This window comes from Orbicella faveolata, unplaced genomic scaffold (genome assembly GCF_042242905.1).
Source record: "Orbicella faveolata isolate gen_17 unplaced genomic scaffold, um_ofav_v1 contig_34, whole genome shotgun sequence".
In the NCBI taxonomy this organism is placed as follows: Eukaryota; Metazoa; Cnidaria; class Anthozoa; order Scleractinia; family Merulinidae; genus Orbicella; species Orbicella faveolata.
This window is the reverse complement of record NW_028301563.1, coordinates 29,579,327-29,597,500: the sequence shown is the minus strand read 5'-3', so window position 1 is coordinate 29,597,500 and position 18,174 is coordinate 29,579,327. Positions and strand designations below refer to the sequence as shown.

Sequence of the window (18,174 nt, the reverse complement as noted above, 5' to 3'; positions counted from 1 at the left end):
TTGTCATTGTCATTGTCATTGTTATTGTTATTGTTATTGTTATCCCAAGGTGGAAGTTGTGGGTTTTCTCTAACATTTTAAGCTAGAGAGACCATCGAATTGCGAAATTAATCGCCGAGTATCATGCTGAAGCGCTCACGGGCGCCTTTGTTCCATACGTCACTTTCAAAGAAGCAGCCCTCGGAATGCTTTTTTTCTCTGAGTCATACCGGGGCATAAACGTTCGTGACGTCATCTGTGCGCGACGCTATTATAGAATTTGTTCACGTGACGTCATTTAATTCTCAAATCCAAAACTATAGAGCCGCTAAAGGTTTTCTCGTTATCAGGCATAAGTGGTACTAAATCTATATCTGTTTGCAACTTTAATTTCTAGCCCAATAGCGTTCTTCGTTTAGAAACCAGCGCATTTCGAATTTCGGTGTCATGGCGGTGCGTGACATAAAGTTAAGATCGCGTTTGTCGAAAAATATACACTTATTTTTAGCCATTTTAGGAGTTAAGAGCAAATGTCACCAAAAACCAAGCAAAATTTGAATTTGGCGGCAGAAGTCGAAAAATCGATTTTTCTGTCTTTTCGTCCACAAATAGCCCTTAGGTAGACATGAAACGTGATGTAGGTTTTTGGAGCTCGAGGCGCTTTAAATTCGAGAAAATCGAGGAAAACGATTTTCGCCTCGACGGTCGCCAAAATGGCCGATTGCAAAGGCTTAAAATTAGTAACCTATAAACTTAATTTGCGTCCGCGTGTATAGGAAAGCCAAAACTTATCGATATTTTTCCTTGAAAGACAAAGTATTCAGCTATCCAAAACAGGTTAGAACTTGACTTGAGCGCCATTTGAGAATAAACACACAATTTTGAAAAAAATCCCTTTCAGTTACTAGGTCGAATTCCTAATTTACGAATAAAATTCAGAGATATTTTTCGCATGTGCAAAGATATTTATCGTCATTTATTCTAGGGTCAACAGTCAAGCTCAATCAAACAACAAATTGCTGACCACACCCACGGTCCTAAAAATTTTAGTTACCGATTAAAACTAGTGGCGAATGGCTATTTACCTTTAAGAGCAAAGAAAACGTCACCCCTTGTTGATATTGAAACTTGGTGTTTTCGTCAATGGCCCCATGCTTGCTCAGTTCGCAAGTTCCATTCGCGTTCTTCTTGGATGGCATCTTGAAATTGGTTGAGGTACACCAGGAATTTCTCAGGCAAAAATGGCTGCATGATGTCAGGCTGGGAGACTCAAACCTTTTGACAACATGTCCCTGAAGCTGCTTATTTTGCCGCGTCGTGAAGAATACTGAACGAGAAAGTTTGTGGTCTTCTTCAGCAGCGTAAACAATGACATTCACCATTCCTTGAAACAGGACAAGGAACGAAACGTTTTTAGCGTCCATTACCTTTAAACAGAATTCAGTACTGAATGGAAAGGTAAACTATTCAAATGCTTGACTTTGCAAGCTTCTTTCAAGGAGTGGTTTTACTGCGTTGTTTTAATTATGTGATGAAATAGAAAGACGCAACGATTGGTTTATTCTTGCAAATATAATACTTGGATGTTTTTGATTGGTTGTTCGTTAATAATGAGGGGATGGGTTGTTGCTGTGGGAGATCGGCCTGCATAAGTTAAAAGTTTTGAGAAACCCGTTGCGGAGAGCTCGTAACTGCGCAGGTCACTCGCTCCATGATATCCAGGTGACAGTGATAAAGGCAGTGATAAATTTTTAAAATACGACCAGTTTCTTTGTCAGAATGTATATTGATGTGACTGTAATTTATGCTTTCCGAAGTTTCATCTTTTTTTAAAATTATCTTCAGTTAAACGTGCTTCAAACCTGTTTGACCTTTGGCCAAAAAAGGTTGCGTTGCGTACCAGTTTGGTTTAATAACGTGCACTCAAAGTCACACGGAATGTTAAAATTTAACGGTTCAAACTTTCTTTAAAATAACACCGGTGATAGTGAATCTCCTTTAGATTTGATGGTGGTAGTTTAATGAATTTCAACGAAACCACCAACAGACGTTAAATGTTGACAAAGCGAAGACGGAGCGAGAGAACTTAAAATTATGAAAATCAGATAGGAATACGATAGTTGCTATGCCTGCTTAATGTCAGTGAATATTTTAGGGAAATGACAAAAGATGACGTCATTCAGTTTGTAAATAGGATGGTTGCAAGGCAAAACAAAGCCGTCAAATTTTTGCTAAATTTTAGCTCAAGTAAACATATACTTACAATCGGACAGCGCAATATTAAAACTCCACAACTGCTCCAAACTCATGTCGGGCGCATTTATACCACAGGCTTCCCAAACTCACGATTCAAGGAATCGATCAAATATTAATGATTAATGTATGGATGGACAACAGAAGCCAGGCAAGGTGAGTATATTTTCTTAATTTTATTCAAAAAAAGTAATATTTTATTTCATCGCGCGATTTTATCCTTCGTTATTTTAAATTCAATACAATGCCTTGTAGAGCGCTCAAATTCTCAACGGCCCGATGTGTAACATAACACCGCGCACTTAAGGCAGTCACGTCTCACTCGATACGCGTTCATAAATCATTAATATTGGAACGATTCCTCGAACCGTGAGTTTCGAACGCCTGTGGTTTCACTGAAGGCTTTGGATCCCAGACCAGCTGCGCTTATTAATCAAGTTTAAAATACAAACGACGGAGAATTTTGTCTAATGTAAAAATAAAAAAAGAGAAAAAAAAAAATCACCATTATGGCTAATTGATTGTCGTCTCCTTTTATTTCTTGACTTTCCGCGCGCCATAAATCCTTGCATACTTTGGTTACCAGTCACCCAGGAGAATTTGCGCTCCTTTTATTCCCGCTTGACCTTGCGCTCTTCGTATATTTGTTTCCATAGGGGGAGGACTTGGGACGAAAACTGCCTCCGCTGGTTGGTTTAGTAATTCTGGTTTGTGTTTGTTAGTCTGTTTCAGTTGGTAATTTTACCGTGTACCACCCTGACAATAACAGATCTGTTGGTAGCCGCAATCGAGCTGTGACAAATCTTAGTATTTGTTATCATATCAGGATCCATATTTTAATAAGAAAGACAATTATTGGGTACGACCAGAGCTTCTGAAGTTAGAATTAGCCAATCAGCGCTCAGCGCGCGCAAGCGGGAAAACTACACTGTCCTGACGTCTCATGGTCACAGGAAAGACATGTAACAGCGGCCAGTTTTCTCTTTGGACTTAAACTGACCATTCACGAGAAGAGATTTCAAATTCCGTAAAACATAACATTTTATAAAAGATGAAATACTCTAGTTGAGAAATTATTTTGCCATCAAACTTTAATCTGACACCAAAACTGGGTCTCCGGTGTTCGGCAACTCGCTCACAAGGTGTGATTAGGTATGTTATTTGTTGCGCCATTCCTTGCATAATAGCCTACTATTTTTTAAAATATGCGCAGAATTCTAAAGGTAATTATTAAAAGAGGCAAAGCAACGTAACTTTACAGTATTAACCTAATTTTTATTCCTTGCTACAATTCTTACATTTTCTGTGATTTTCAACTCCCTTTCGGTCTATTATCCTGATTCTCTGCGCGCCGATATCCAGTCAGATTGGAGAGTTTTGTTAGAGTTGTGATTGAGAACAGAATAATCTGGCTGTCTTTGTCGTATGTACTAGTGAGTATATAGTATGTAAATGCTAAAATATCAACTGAAGATTACTCAAAACCGAGCATATCCCTTTTAGTTTCAAGCTGGAATTTATTCGCGAAGGCAATATGTCCAAAGAAATTAAGACGGGTTCCGCTCAAAGTTGGAGCAATAGGTGCAAAAATTATTTACTAAAAATATGCTACTCAAAGCACGGTAATTTTCTGAATATTATTTAAAACATCCCACTTTAATTAATTAATTTCTCTAAGTGACCTCGCGATTAAATTCTCAAGCGTTCTCGAAAAAGTTTATGTCAAACCTCGTAAGAATGCTTAATGCGTGTGTCATTGTGTTTTGAACTAACGCGAAACGTCCGTTTAATTGAAATAACGATAACTTCAAGTTCAATTTTCTCTCGAGGGGTCAGCTTGAGAGCTTAGGTTTCAATGAGTTCTTCTTACGTTTAATCAAAACATTATCGTGCTATGAGGTTTTTTTTTGGTATCTTTATTTTTGCCATTATTGCTCGAATGTTCCCCGGAAATCAACTTAAGTCCTATACTGTCCATCTGCTAAACTAGCTACTCTATAATAAACGTTTAAGATCTTGTGAGGAAAAATCTAAAGGGAATGCTTTTTAAAACTGAAACATTCAACGGATCCACAGATTTAATGAATATGCCTGGGATGGGACAGAGTCTGTGGCAGCATCATAACCAAAGTCATATTCAGTTTCCTTGCTTACGTTGTCCACAAAAGAAGCAGCGTCAGTTTCTGTTATTCCAATCCCGTGATCAGCTCGTGAACAAGAACCTCCTCCTCCACCAATCATCATCACTGATCCATCACCAGCTTGCCAGTCACACCAGAAGCCGATTTTGTTGGCGCTTTGGATGTCTCCACTGCACTCAGCCTGCTGAAAACCGTCTGTTGACTTGTGCTGACCGCCATATTGAACCGTGCAGCTTCCCAGGCACTGGTCACTGGCCCAAACTTTGCCATTTCTAAAGTCGCCATAACTGGTGATTTTTGATCGGAACGTTTGTCCAGCCAAACAGTTACCTGTGGTCTGTAACAAAGGAGTGTGACTGAGGTCATCACTGCGCGTGATCTTAAACTCTCTGCCGCTGACCAACCAAAATGCGGGTGAAATCATGTCAGTGTTATTCGACGGGTCTGTTGTTGTTCCCATGGCAACTTGCTGGTCATACCACCATAGACCGGTGTCATTCATCCAGTTTTTATCGTCACTGTTTGAGAATCGGGCGACCAGAGTCCATCCTTTGTCATCATCTGTCATATGACAGTATACCTAATGATTCGAGTAGCGAGTTTAGTATTCCTTAAAAATTATCCGCGAAAAAGCTATGCTTTGCTTTCGTTAAGTTAGCGAGTGACGTCTTCTCCATTTTGCCTACCTTGAATGACACGTCCCCATTTGTTAGCAAGTATTGTCCATTTGGTAACGTCTCGCCAGCTTTCTTTTGAGTCTCGTCACATGAAAAAACATCTGAAAGATGATGAAAAACGCAAAGCTTTGATGACCTTATTATATGCATTTCGTTTTGAAATTATTGTAGTTTCCACAAGCAGCGCTTAAATTTCAGGAAAAAGAATCGAAGGTGACATAAATCAGACAAGAAATTGACCACTAGATTTTTTAAAGGATAACAATTACCAAAATAATTCTTCTAAAAGAGAAAAGCGACAGAAGGCAATCAAAGAAAATCAGCCATGAGAAAGAAACATGGCGAAAAAGCGGAAAAAAAAAACACTCCAGCGAGACCTTAAGCTGAAAAGAAATTGTGGTCCGAAAAGTTTTCTGCCCCAATGGCCATGCATTGCTAAGAAGGCGTTGTGGATTTATATTACACTATTTAGCCATAGACAATTACGTTTGCTTAATTATTGGTAATAAAGAATTCGCAAACTTATAAAAAGAACAAAGAACTAGTGCTATTCCGTGGGAAGGGGAGGGAGAGACAGGTGATTTCTAAGAAACGGGCCACAAATTATTCAACCCGGACGTGCGCTTCTTTAATTGTTCCCCGCTTCAACACGTGTTACATGAAAGACTCTGTCGCGCTCAGAGGCTCAGTCCTGTGGAATACAGTGACCAACAACTGTAGTGCCCTGACAAAAAATGTTCCATATCGTGACCTCAGGCTAAAGCTTAAGAATGGCTGACTGTTAGGATCGAGAAACGCCGGTCAACGACCCATTTGGCAAATCGCTCATATTTTGCCCAAAGATACCCTTAGGTGACCTTATTCTAAAAATCATATTATAAGGTTTCAGCGAATTTTTATTTTTCAGAAATTTGCGAAAATTTGAAAGCGCGGTCAAAGTGCGGTTTTTCGTGTAATAAAATGACCGAAATAAGGTGCGAGGACGAAGCGCTGCTAAAGTCTTAAAATAAATTCAATTGACTTCAAACTTCACATAAACGTGGAACAACCACTCTAATTTATTTCTCGTTTTAAACTAATCTCAGATATGTTGATATAGTGGTTTTCCAAACCATTTTAAAAACACCTGTGAAGCGTGTGGAAAATAACAGCAAAATATAGGTCATGTTTAACAGCATAAAAAGGCATCTGGTACCTCACTTTCCCATTATTTTACTTTACAGCCTTAAAATATCATTATTAAACATGTACCATGCCGAGTCTCATGCTCGAACTCGCAGTATTTCCCTTTGAGAAAAACGAAAATCTATGTCAATGTTTTGGGCGCAAATAACACAATAATTATACAAGAACAAGAGACAAATCAATTTCAATGGCGAAAGTAAAAGGCTATAATTAATTAAAATCCCGTCATTTAACTGCTATCAGTAGAAACATAATGTCCACTACATAAAAGCTGTTTTTAGACGTTTTCGATCGAAACATTGCGCGTTAACTTTGCTTAATTTCCTGTCCGCCGTCATGTCTAGTTTGTCAGCGTGTGTATTTCCTTTATGTAAACAACACGGTGAATTGTTGTCATAACAAACGCAAAGAGATTTTCTGGAACCTCGATGTTTTCGATTCTCTAAAACGCTTTAAGTTCGTTAAGACACAATAATGGGTCAACTTGGAATGCTGTTTAGCATTAAGGACGTTAAAGGACTGTAAATTAATCGAGTTGAAATATCTTAAAGCAAATCAAAATCGCGCCCTTACGCTAATTGCTAAACAGCCGATCTCCGTTCTAGTTCAAGAAGTCGAGAGGTTAATCCGGTAATGTATTACCGGTACAGCAACAAAATCAAACCGAGGTCATCAAAAGTGTACGTTTAAAAGTGTAGTGGCAAGTTGGAAATAAATTTCGCCTATATAAATTGGAAACAAGAAGTGAAACGGTCTGATCCGAAACAAATAAACTAGATATTAATACGACTAATTTAATCCGAAAACGTTACAGAAAACATACCTAAAAGCCGTCGATTCCCCTCAATACCACTCCACATTGCCCTAAAGAGGCCAAGCTTTCTGCTGTAAGAATAGGAGGCCTTAGGAATCTGTTTTTATCGGCAACCATGCTGCGTGGCTGATATTCGAGACTCAGTAAAAGTTGTCACACAACCCTACGAGCAGCCCAGTCACGCTTTCACTGCTCTCGCGCAAATGTTCAACATTTGGCAATTACAAGTTTAAAGTAGTGACAGTAGATTGAAATGCGCTTTTTAAAGCTCTCCTATCCAGGAGCAATTATTTCTTGTTCTTGAATGGCTCTTAGTTGTAGCTACAGTCGGGGAGGAGGGGGGGGGGGGAGTGTACTCCCGGAAATTTCGGATGTCTGTATGCCGTGGAAAATTAGGTGGTCTTCAGCTCTTAAAGGTAACACTGAAACACCAGATGATTCTCGAAGTATCAAAGGGATCACTAAGCTAAATAATTTTGAGTTAAGTTCTGCTGAGTCAATTACTTGTTGGCGCGCATATTGCATTGACCGTGGACAGGTGGAAAAGCATTTCAACCGGAAAAGCCTGTTGCACATTATAATTTAGCATTGTCCAACACGCAATCGGTCTGGTTGTAATGCTAATCGTATTTGATAGAATCTCAAGTTTTCTTTCGACACATACTCACATACTGGGGTGGTGACATACTACTAGACGGGCGTGGCCGGGAGCCACGAGTTAAGTCAGGCAACTCGCAAAGCTTAACCGAGAAGAGTGATAGTGAACCACTGGTGGAAGGACTGCAGATTGTCCCTACGCCTTACCCTAATAGGCCTCTGTGTTATTCTAATGAACTGATGCTGTTACAATGATACCATTTAGCTTTATGAACATGCTAATGGTCAAGGGTTTCTTCTGCAGTATAACAGATGATCTAATGTACTTTTTGTCCGACACTGCGCGCAGGCGCAGCGCAACAGTGCCTTAACAAACTAATCACTCTAGAACACCTGAAAACATAGATCTCGCGAACAGCTTACTTTCCTTAAAATAGTTTTTCACAAAGAACTACTTATTAATTCCGGGAGTACACCCCCCCCCCCCTTCCCCGACTGTAGCTACAACTAAGAGCCATTCAAGAACAAGAAATAATTGCTCCTGGATAGGAGAGCTTTAAAAAGCGCATTTCAATCTACTGTCACTACATTAAACTTGTAATCGCCAAATGCTGAACATTTGCGCGAGAGCAGTGAAAGCGTGACTGGGCTGCTCGTAGGGTTGTGTGACAACTTTTACTGAGTCTCGAATATCAGCCACGCAGCATGGTTGCCGATATAATAAAAACAGATTCATGAGGCCCCTTATTCTTACAGCAGAAAGCTTGGCCTCTTTAGGGCAATGTGGAGTGGTATTGAGGGAAATCGACGGCTTTTAGGTATGTTTTCTGTAACGTTTTCGGATTAAATTAGTCGTATTAATATTTTGTTTATTTGTTTCGGGTCAGACCGTTTCACTCCTTGTTTCCAATTCATATAGGCGAAATTTATTTCCAACTTGCCACTACACTTTTAAACTTACACTTTTGATGACCTCGGTTTGATTTTGTTGCTGTACCGGTAATACATCGCCGGATTAACCTCTCGACTTCTTAAACTTGAAGGGAGATCAGCTGTTTAGCAATTAGCGTAAGGGCGCGATTTTGATTTGCTTTAAGATATTTCAACTCGATTAATTTACAGTCCTTTAACGTCCTTAATGCTAAACAGCATTCCAAGTTGACCCATAATTGTGTCTTAACGAACTGAAAGCGTTTTGGAGAATCGAAAACATCGAGGTTCCAGAAAATCTCTTTGCGTTCGTTATGACAACCATTCACAGTGTTGTTTACATAAAGAAAATACACACGCTGACAAACTAGACATGACGGCGGACAGGAAATTAAGCAAAGTTAACGCGCAATGTTTCGATCGAAAACGTCTAAAGACAGTTTTTATGTAGTGCACATAGTGTTTCTACTGATAGCAGTGAATTGACGGGATTTTAATTAATGATAGATAGTCTTTTACTTTCGCCATTGAAATTGATTTGTCTCTTGTTCGTGTATAATTATTGTGTTATTTGCGCCCAAAACATTGACATAGATTTTCGTTTTTCTCAAAGGGAAATACTGCGAGTTCGAGCATGAGACTCGGCATGGTACATGTTTAATAATGATATTTTAATGCTGTAAAGTAAAATAATGGGAAAGTGAGGTACCAGATGCATTTTTATGCTGTTAAACATGACCTATATTTTGCTGTTATTTCTCACACGCTTCATAGGTGTTTTTAAAATGGTTTGGAAAACCACTATATCAACATATCTGAGATTAGTTTAAAACGAGAAATAAATTAGAGTGGTTGTTCCACGTTTATGTGAAGTTTGAAGTCAATTGAATTTATTTTAAGACTTTAGCAGCGCTTCGTCCTCGCACCTTATTTCGGTCATTTTATTACACGAAAAACCGCACTTTGACCGCGCTTTCAAATTTTCGCAAATTTCTGAAAAATAAAAATTCGCTGAAACCTTATAATATGATTTTTAGAATAAGGTCACCTAAGGGCATCTTTGGGCAAAATATGAGCGATTTGCCAAATGGGTCGTTGACCGGCGTTTCTCGATCCTAACAGTCAGCCATTCTTAAATCTCTAGTTAATTTTAATGAATTCAGCTTTAAGATAACGTCTGCATCCACTTGTAATTTTAGAAAAGATGACTTTGTATATACTTAAAAACTTATGCTAACAATCTCTTATTGTATATATCGCTGACTTAAGTTCAAACGTTTTTTTCTGTAAATACCCCTAGTCTTTAGTTTTTAGTTACTTAGCGATTAGTTAATTGCAAACGACCCCACAAGCTCATGTAGCTTTAATACTCATCGTTTTAAAATAAAGGTTATCTATCTAGCCCGGGAGAATAGGGGGCGGGAGGGGTACGGGAGGCGGGTGCGGAAAGGGCGGGAAGCGGGAGTTCTAAGAGGGCGGGAAGCGGGAGAGAAATACGAAGCGATATTTCTTTAATTCAACGATGCGTTAGAATACTTTCAAAAACAAGAACCTAAAATATATTTGACTTGCATTTAACGTCTTCTCAGTCACTTCTGAGACTTCTGAGCAAACGAGCAAACGAAAATTTGCGATTGGGCTGAAAAACAGGGCTACTTCCGGTGAAATATGAGATGGCATTATGAGTTGCCATCTGACTATAGTGTCAAATATGAAGATTTGCTCCAAGTCCCACAAGAACCAACTACTTGCCTAAACAAAGAGGACGCCAAACTCCTGAACGATTGGAGGAATGAATTTGGTCGGGGGATTAGGCAACAGTCCGTACGAAATTCCTTTACCAAGGACAAAGCCGGTACTCTTCCGTTCTACATGTATACATCAGTCAATTTAGACACGGAGGCCGATGAAACAAGCCATGACCTAGCTGAAGCGACAGTCCAAGAACTGTTTAAATCAGTCAGTTCTACACGGTCTACACGGAAAACCGATAAACCAACACAGACGACACATAACCAGTTATCTGCAGCAGGTAACAGTGATATTTGTGACTTAGATGCCGTACCTGAACGCGAAGATGGAAATGAAAGCGGTCATGACGTGCGTCTACCACACACTGGAATATATACCATTAGAGGAAGATCCAATGTTTTATCCATATTCATTTCAAGCGAAATGGAACAAAATGATATCTTTGGCACAGAATATGTTGTCATGGACGAAAGTTCATTTATCTTCGAAACAGCTGGCGAAGGAGCACTTACATCTTGCAAGAAAAGTGATATCTTTTGTGAAATAGGCAAGGGAGCCGTAAGACTATTTGATAGCTGCTTGCAACTTGCTGAAGAAACGTTCTGCAATTTCCTTTCAGACTGCCGAGGAGAACGTGATATGGAATCTGATGAAATTGGAGAAAATCACGAAATCCCTCCCGACTCAGAAGAGGAAGGAGACTTAACAGGTCTAACGACCATTTGGAGCAGAAGGAGACCAGTGCGCCCACGTATCAAGAAAACCGGCTCGACATTGATAACAATAGGCATTGTTATAAGACCTAAAATTGGTCTTATATGGTCATTTTGAACAATGGCGGTATAAGCTTCTAAATGCCCGCGGGAGTTTTTGAAATTTCCGATTACCATACGAGCGCGAAATTTAAACGATCGGAAAGACTGAATGGAAGACAAATTCTCCCGAGGGGAGATGGTATTGGTATAATCCTGTCGGTGCAAATAGTTGCGGTGGGGTGGCTGGTAGGGTGACGGTTGTACACATGTATTTAAAAGTGAAAGTAAAAGCTGTCGACAAGTAAGGCATCTTTTTGCTTTAAAATTGCTCTAACCTGATAAACTCACCACGCGTGGGAGTGAAAGTGAAGTTCGCATTTGGCTAGATTGCAGGCTAAAACCCATGAGATCAGTGTAGGATGAACGCGAAAATAGCGAGCGCGATAATCGAGCGGCAAAGCTGCTCGCTTCGCGCTCCCGCTGTTTCCGTGTTCGACCCACGGATTGAAAAGCAGGAGGAGAGACTGTTTTCAGTCGAGCATTCGGCCACAGCTATCAGCCGCAGTTCCGAAACCGCTCCATCTCACTCGGTATTCTTTTCGGCCGTCAACGGACCTTACAGCCAAAATTTTTGACACTTTGTAGTATTTCGACATTTTCGCTCAGGGAGATGTAACTTCGACAAAGCTCAGTTGATAATAACGATCAGATCATTGAAAACAGTTTGCTTTAAAGCCAAAAAAGAACGCCGTAAATTACCATACGACAAAATACACTAGATTATAACCTGCTTGAGGATTATTCATTGCGATATTTGCTAACACGTTTTAAAATGTGTGCGCTCTGCTAAAAAGTTAAAACTCTTCGATACCTTATTTCATTTCCAGACTGATAGTTGTTCTAAAGAAAAGATCACACCTTCGTTTGCTGCGAGCTTGATTGAAAACAACGGCGCTCTTTCACAACTAAAAAGTCACAACTCGTTTATAAAGTGCCGCGCGCTCGACTGAAAACAGTTGAGTCAAAATTAATCTGGACGCTCCGCGAACACTCAAAAAATTGAAAACGAATAACTTCCATGACGATTGCCAGGTTTCAGAGAAAGATTTATACGCGCAAAAACAGAATTTCAGTCACGCATTCTTCACTCTAACCACCGCGCGGTCGACTTAATAAAAAGCAGAAAAGTTGTAACGCCGCACGAATGACAGACAAAGAATGTTTTCAGCAGCATACCTATTAAAACGAGTCGGAATTAGAATAAAAAGGGATTTAAACCGGGGGTTGTATTTAGAGAGACGTGGTCCGAATGCGACACATGTGGATAATTAGTTTTTGAATTGTGATCACCTCGATGCGCACAGCGGCGGTCAATTTGCCTTGGGGTACACCGGTGAGAATTGACTTTACGAGAGAAAAAATTACGCTGCCCACCCCCAAGTGCAGCTTAATTGTTCTGCCGAAAGTTTTCCGAACAACGGCGACGATTTTGGTTTGGCTTCGGACGAAGTCCCTCAGGGTTACCAAGAACAAAGGGCTATTCATTTTTGCTGAACGTGTGATGTTGAGCCGGAACAATAGACCATTTCTTGATACGCACCTAGGCACATGGAAGACTTCTTTTAGATTTCCCGAATAATAAATACGCATATCTGAAATCCGCCTAGGACGTTTGGCTGCAATTTCGTCAAATCCTACTTCCGTGATTTAATTGTCTGATCCCAATAAATGCCGGACTGGTTACTGGAAATGGGCATAGTTTATCAGAACACGAGACAATTTAGAATTAACTTTTGAGACCGTTGTCACTGAAAACGTATTTCAGAAACAAGTCTGAAGAGCCTGTGAAAAGGGACTGAAATGGAGAAACTCAAAGAAGATAAACAAGTAGGTCAAAACTTCATTGAATTGAAACATATGGCAGTGGTAATCTTGTTAAATTATTTAAAAACAAAGAAAATGCTTAAGAATTGCGAAGCTAAATGACTAGGATGTGTTTTGACTCTACCAATTTACAGGGGACGGGAGCAGCACGGAAAAGGGCGGGAGGCGGGAGATAAAGGTACGGGAAGCGGGAGAGCAGGGTACGGGAGGCGGAGGTTCTGACCCCCCTGTTCTCCCCCCCCCCCATTCCACAGCTTTTTCTAACTCTGTCTCATTCTTGCAACTCTAATATCCTACATTGCAAGTTAAGACGCCTGTCGATAAACGGCGCCTGAATTTTAGTGGTAAAATAAGAAAAAAAGAAAACCTTTAGATGTCATCTTCATCTGACATTATTATCTAGTTACAAATAAAAAGAGTGTTAAGTTTTGTTGGTATATGTACAGAAGAGATGTGATCATGACAGGTTTACGCGTGAGTTAGGATCAGAATAAACATTAAGCGTCATACGGGTGCCAATTAAAAACAAAGAGAAATGTCAAAGACTTTTGCATGAATAGAGTTCGGCTGGGTGTTCAGCTCCCGTTTCCTTTTAATACAGAATATATCATATACATCGCCGCCATCTACATGAACGCCTTAAACAGCACAAGTCATCTGCCATTGGGAAGTATTTACAAGAAAAGTATAACGCGCGCCGAGATCACTGAACTTTGCGGCAAATTTTCAGTCCTAAAGAGAAGCAAAGGAAATCTGCATTTTCTGATCTACCAGAGGTTGTTTATTTGTAGACCAAAACCTGAACTGAATAACTAATTAGCCTCTATTCGTGCCAAAGTCTTAAATTTGTTTGACATTTGTCAATGTTTTGTAATTAGCACCCGCAGCGCGCTCCAAATTTTCATCCTGATCAATTATTGTTTAACTTATAACTTACCGTTGCCTTTATTATTCCTTGATAAGTGATGTCAAGGTGACATCGAAATTTCGTTTTTTCTGGCGTTAATATTCGTTGTGAAATGTATTAATTAGTTTTCGCTTATTAAAATGACATAGAATAAAAGAGATGTACGACTGATTAATTTGCGTTTGTGGAAAAGTTGTGGCTCAACTTTTTTCGCTGCCCAAATATTTTACTCTTTTATATCATTTTACACACCTAGTAGTCACTTAACTTCTCGTTGACCGCTTGTTAGATAATGCCACAGTGGAATCCCATGTTAAAGACCATCGATAGCGTCAACAGTCTACCTGATTATAGTGTTACGAACATGCAAATTAAAACCGTAGTGGTTCCATACAACACTATCGATCTCTTTTCGGAACGTAAACGGCGTCTTATTTTAGAGAGACTAACTAGATGTGGAAATCATTTGACAGGATGTGGTGTACAAATATAAGTTCATTTAAAAATACATCATTGCAGTTCTTGAAACATTTTCTTACCAAGTTTGGCTTCACAGTTTTTCCCAATCCAAGGCGCTTTACACAAACATGAAAATGTTTCTTTGTTGTCGTCTGCTACACAAGAACCACCGTTGAGGCAACCAAGAGATGTGGGATTTTGACAACCCTGTTAAAACATGTAAAGCGTTTGAATTAGAAAGAAAAAAAAAACAAAAAAACAGACAGCTTAAAGTTGAGTGAGGAAGAATATACATGCTAAAACAATTTTCATTCAGTAAGCAAAGAATTGGTGCAAGCTTCGCTGTTTGCCCTCGCTAACGTACAAAAATTGCTAACGTAACTGTATAAAGAGAGGTTTATTTCGACGACTATAGTGTGCTGAATAATATTCCAGTGATCCAATTTGGGATAAAAAAAGACGCAATTTCAGCCGTTCATTGATGCCAGTTCCAGCCTTGGAAAATATTAGTGTGTTTCTTCCGACATTTAATACTTTGATCAAAGATTTTTATCGTCATTTAAACAAAGCAGCCGTATAAACAAAAAAAGGGCCTAAACCGGTTGGTACTGAGGGCGAATCCAAAGTATAATGTTCCCATTATACCGCAATGCAACTGATATTATATATCCTACAGTAAATCATTTGATTCTACTGCTAGGCAAATGCAGCTTTAACCTTATAAAGCATAGTTTGAAGAAAAATTGAGTCAAGTTCGAGATAAATTCACAAATAACACTTCAAGTCAATGTTCAGTCCTACAGTCAGGCTGTTCCTTCTGCATGACCCGCGGTTGAGAACAGAGACTTTCTCCTTTAGTGACTTCTTCAAAGAGCCGCTACGTACTTTCGGGTGGGCGCTATTTTCGGGGGATCGTTACTTTGAGGGTTCAATAGGAAGAGAAAAAGTTAACGTTGCTATCGGGGAGCCGTTATTTTCGGAGGGGCCATTACTTTCGGAATTCTACGATAATTGCTAATTGCTAATTACCTTTAAAAACAAAGAAAAAGTGACTCCTTGTTGATCATGAAACTTGGTGTTTTCGTCAATGGTGCCATGCTTGTTCAGTTCGCAAGTTCCTTTGGCGGTCTTCTTGGATGGCATCTTGAAATTGGTTGAGGTACACCAGGAATTTGTCAGGCAAGAATGGCTGCATGAGGTCAGGCTGGGAGACTCAAACCTTTTGACAACATGTCCCTGAAGCTGCTTATTTTGCCGCGTCGTGAAGAATACTGAACGAGAAAGTTTGTGGTCTTCTTCAGCAGCGTAAACAATGACATTCACCATTCCTTGAAACAGGACAAGGAACAAAATGCTTTTAGCATCCATTACCTTTAAATTAAACAGAATTCGGTACTGAATGGAAAAGTAAACTGTTCAGAGGCTTGACTTTGCAAGTTTATTTCAAGGAGTGGTTTTGCTGCGCTGTTTTAATTGTGTGGTGAAGTTAAATACGCGACGATTGGTTTATTCTTGTACATATAATACTTGGAAGTGAGTGATTGGTTGTCCGTAAACAAAGTGGAGATAGGGTGTTGCTATGGGAGATCAGCCTGTTTATAAATTACAAGCTTTGGGAAAGCGGTTGTGGAGAACTTATTATAATATAAAGATTTTAAGGAAAACGACCACTTTTTTAAGTTTAAAAAACATGTTTCGACAGAACTTCTGTCATCTTCAGTTGAATGAATGATTACAAAGCAAGTTGAATAATAAGTAGGCAAAAATGCTAATTAAGACAAATAGTAACAACAGAACGTGAAAAGGTGTAAATTAAAAGGATAATTTTAGATTTACATGGTGTAATTGCTGATTGAGGCAAGGTAGTTCTTTTTGAATATGGATAGCCTCCTTTATCTTGAGTTGAAAGCTGGTAGTGGCGTGATCTAAAATATGAAAGCAGTCTATTGAACACAATGAGCGACAACGTTCAGAATTCTGAAGATGTTTGAAGATGTGAGAAGCCCTATCAACGGCTAAGTGCTCACGTACGCGTGTGGAAAAATGTCGGGAGGTTTCGCCGACATAACAGGCATTACAGCCCGCACATGTAAACTTATAAACTACACGTGAACGAAGCCCGCCGGGGATAGGGTCTTTCACACCAAAAAGGTTACCTATCTTAAAGGAAGAAAAAACTAATTTGATGTCTAAATCATTACAATAGCGTTTGATTAAGTGCCGAATCTTCTTCTGAGTGATGACAGAAAAATGGCCTATGTACGGCAGCTTAAAGTAAAACGTGGGCGAGGTGGTAAGTGGGTAGCCCCGGGGACAATGATTGCTATTGTAATGATTTAGACATCAAATTAGTTTTTTCTTCCTTTAAGATAGGTAACCTTTTTGGTGTGAAAGACCCTATCCCCGGCGGGCTTCGTTCACGTGTAGTTTATAAGTTTACATGTGCGGGCTGTAATGCCTGTTATGTCGGCGAAACCTCCCGACATTTTTCCACACGCGTACGTGAGCACTTAGCCGTTGATAGGGCCTCTCACATCTTCAAACATCTTCAGAATTCTGAACGTTGTCGCTCATTGTGTTCAATAGACTGCTTTCATATTTTAGATCACGCCACTACCAACTTTCAACTCAAGATAAAGGAGGCTATCCATATTCAAAAAGAACTACCTTGCCTCAATCAGCAATTACACCATGTAAATCTAAAATTATCCTTTTAATTTACACCTTTTCACGTTCTGTTGTTACTATTTGTCTTAATTAGCATTTTTGCCTACTTATTATTCAACTTGCTTTGTAATCATTCATTCAACTGAAGATGACAGAAGTTCTGTCGAAACATGTTTTTTAAACTTAAAAAAGTGGTCGTTTTCCTTAAAATCTTTACATGTCTGCTGCTATCTAGACCTTATTATAATATATGGCTAACTACGTGAGCTGGCCTGAGCGGGCGAGATGAACCAAATCATGCGCTGTAATTGGCTACCCGAGCGGGCAAGATGGCGCTATCTTGCCCGCTTGGGATTACGCGCTGTGTCTCGCAAGAAAAATTGCGCGGTCGTCCGATTTTGTTATCACTCGTATTATTACAGAACGAATCGGAATCCACTCCGTCCTATTACCATTACATATTGAAAGAGACGTGCCCCGTAGTTTTTACAATGAAACCTGTATTAAGCGGACACCCGATTGGGACCCTCAATAGTGTCCGCTTAATACAGGGTGTCTGTTCAAAACAGGTTTTAATATGTTGTACAATCAGTTAGCTCTTATTATATGGCTGTGTCTCACAAGGACTGGGAACTACCGAATTCACCATTTTATTGGCTGAAATCGATATTGACCGCGGTCTAGATTTTCCCGCCTAGACCGCCATCTAGACCGGTTTCATTTTGCGTTGACAAAGTAGCGAACTAAAATACAAAAATGTCCACCATTTTCTTTATCTTCTTCTCAATCATTTATGGAAGTGCCAAAAAGCCTGATGACTAAAAAAAAGTAAAGAGGACGAGCAAATTTCGGCAGGTTTAAGTTAAGCTCATCGCCGTTCGCGAGCAAAATGTCAGCAAACCAGTTACATTAAAAGAATTAAAGTTTTCTTCTTTGCCATATAATAAACATCTTATTAACCGAGCTAAGTCGGTCTGTATGGGAGAATCTTGACCGAGGTCGTGTGTACACTGAGACCGAACGCAGTGAGGTCTGTACTCGCGACCTCGGTCAAGATTCTCCTATACAGACCGCCTTAGCTCGGTTAATAAGAGCTAATTATTAACCAAGCAGGAGGTCTGTATGGGAGAATCTTGACCGAGGTCGTGTGTACACTGAGACCGAACGCAGTGAG

General features: G+C 39.7%; 1 protein-coding gene across 1 annotated transcript; it reads right to left on the bottom strand.

Moving 5' to 3' along the window:
* Nucleotides 1–3,297: 3,297 nt before the first annotated feature.
* LOC149105700 (uncharacterized) lies at nucleotides 3,298–16,821 on the bottom strand. Its single transcript, XM_089271189.1, has 4 exons — nucleotides 15,363–16,821; nucleotides 14,414–14,540; nucleotides 5,060–5,151; nucleotides 3,298–4,953 (listed from the first exon to the last, which is right to left on the bottom strand). Exons 1-4 carry the CDS (start codon nucleotides 15,699–15,701, stop codon nucleotides 4,294–4,296), a joined length of 1,218 nt encoding a protein of 405 aa, XP_089127315.1. The 5' UTR covers nucleotides 15,702–16,821; the 3' UTR covers nucleotides 3,298–4,293.
* Between the last annotated feature and the right edge of the window lie 1,353 nt (nucleotides 16,822–18,174).

Bases quoted from the DNA above. Each gene is read 5' to 3' on its own strand.
- LOC149105700 (XM_089271189.1), bottom strand. From the start codon at position 15,701: ATGGATGCTAAAAGCATTTTGTTCCTTGTCCTGTTTCAAGGAATGGTG. The intron at 5,152-14,413 runs GTAAGAAAATGT...ATCATCTTTCAG, and splicing joins AAACTGTGAAGCCAAACTTG to ATGTTTTTTCATGTGACGAG. The intron at 4,954-5,059 runs GTAGGCAAAATG...TCGAATCATTAG, and splicing joins ATGGGGACGTGTCATTCAAG to GTATACTGTCATATGACAGA.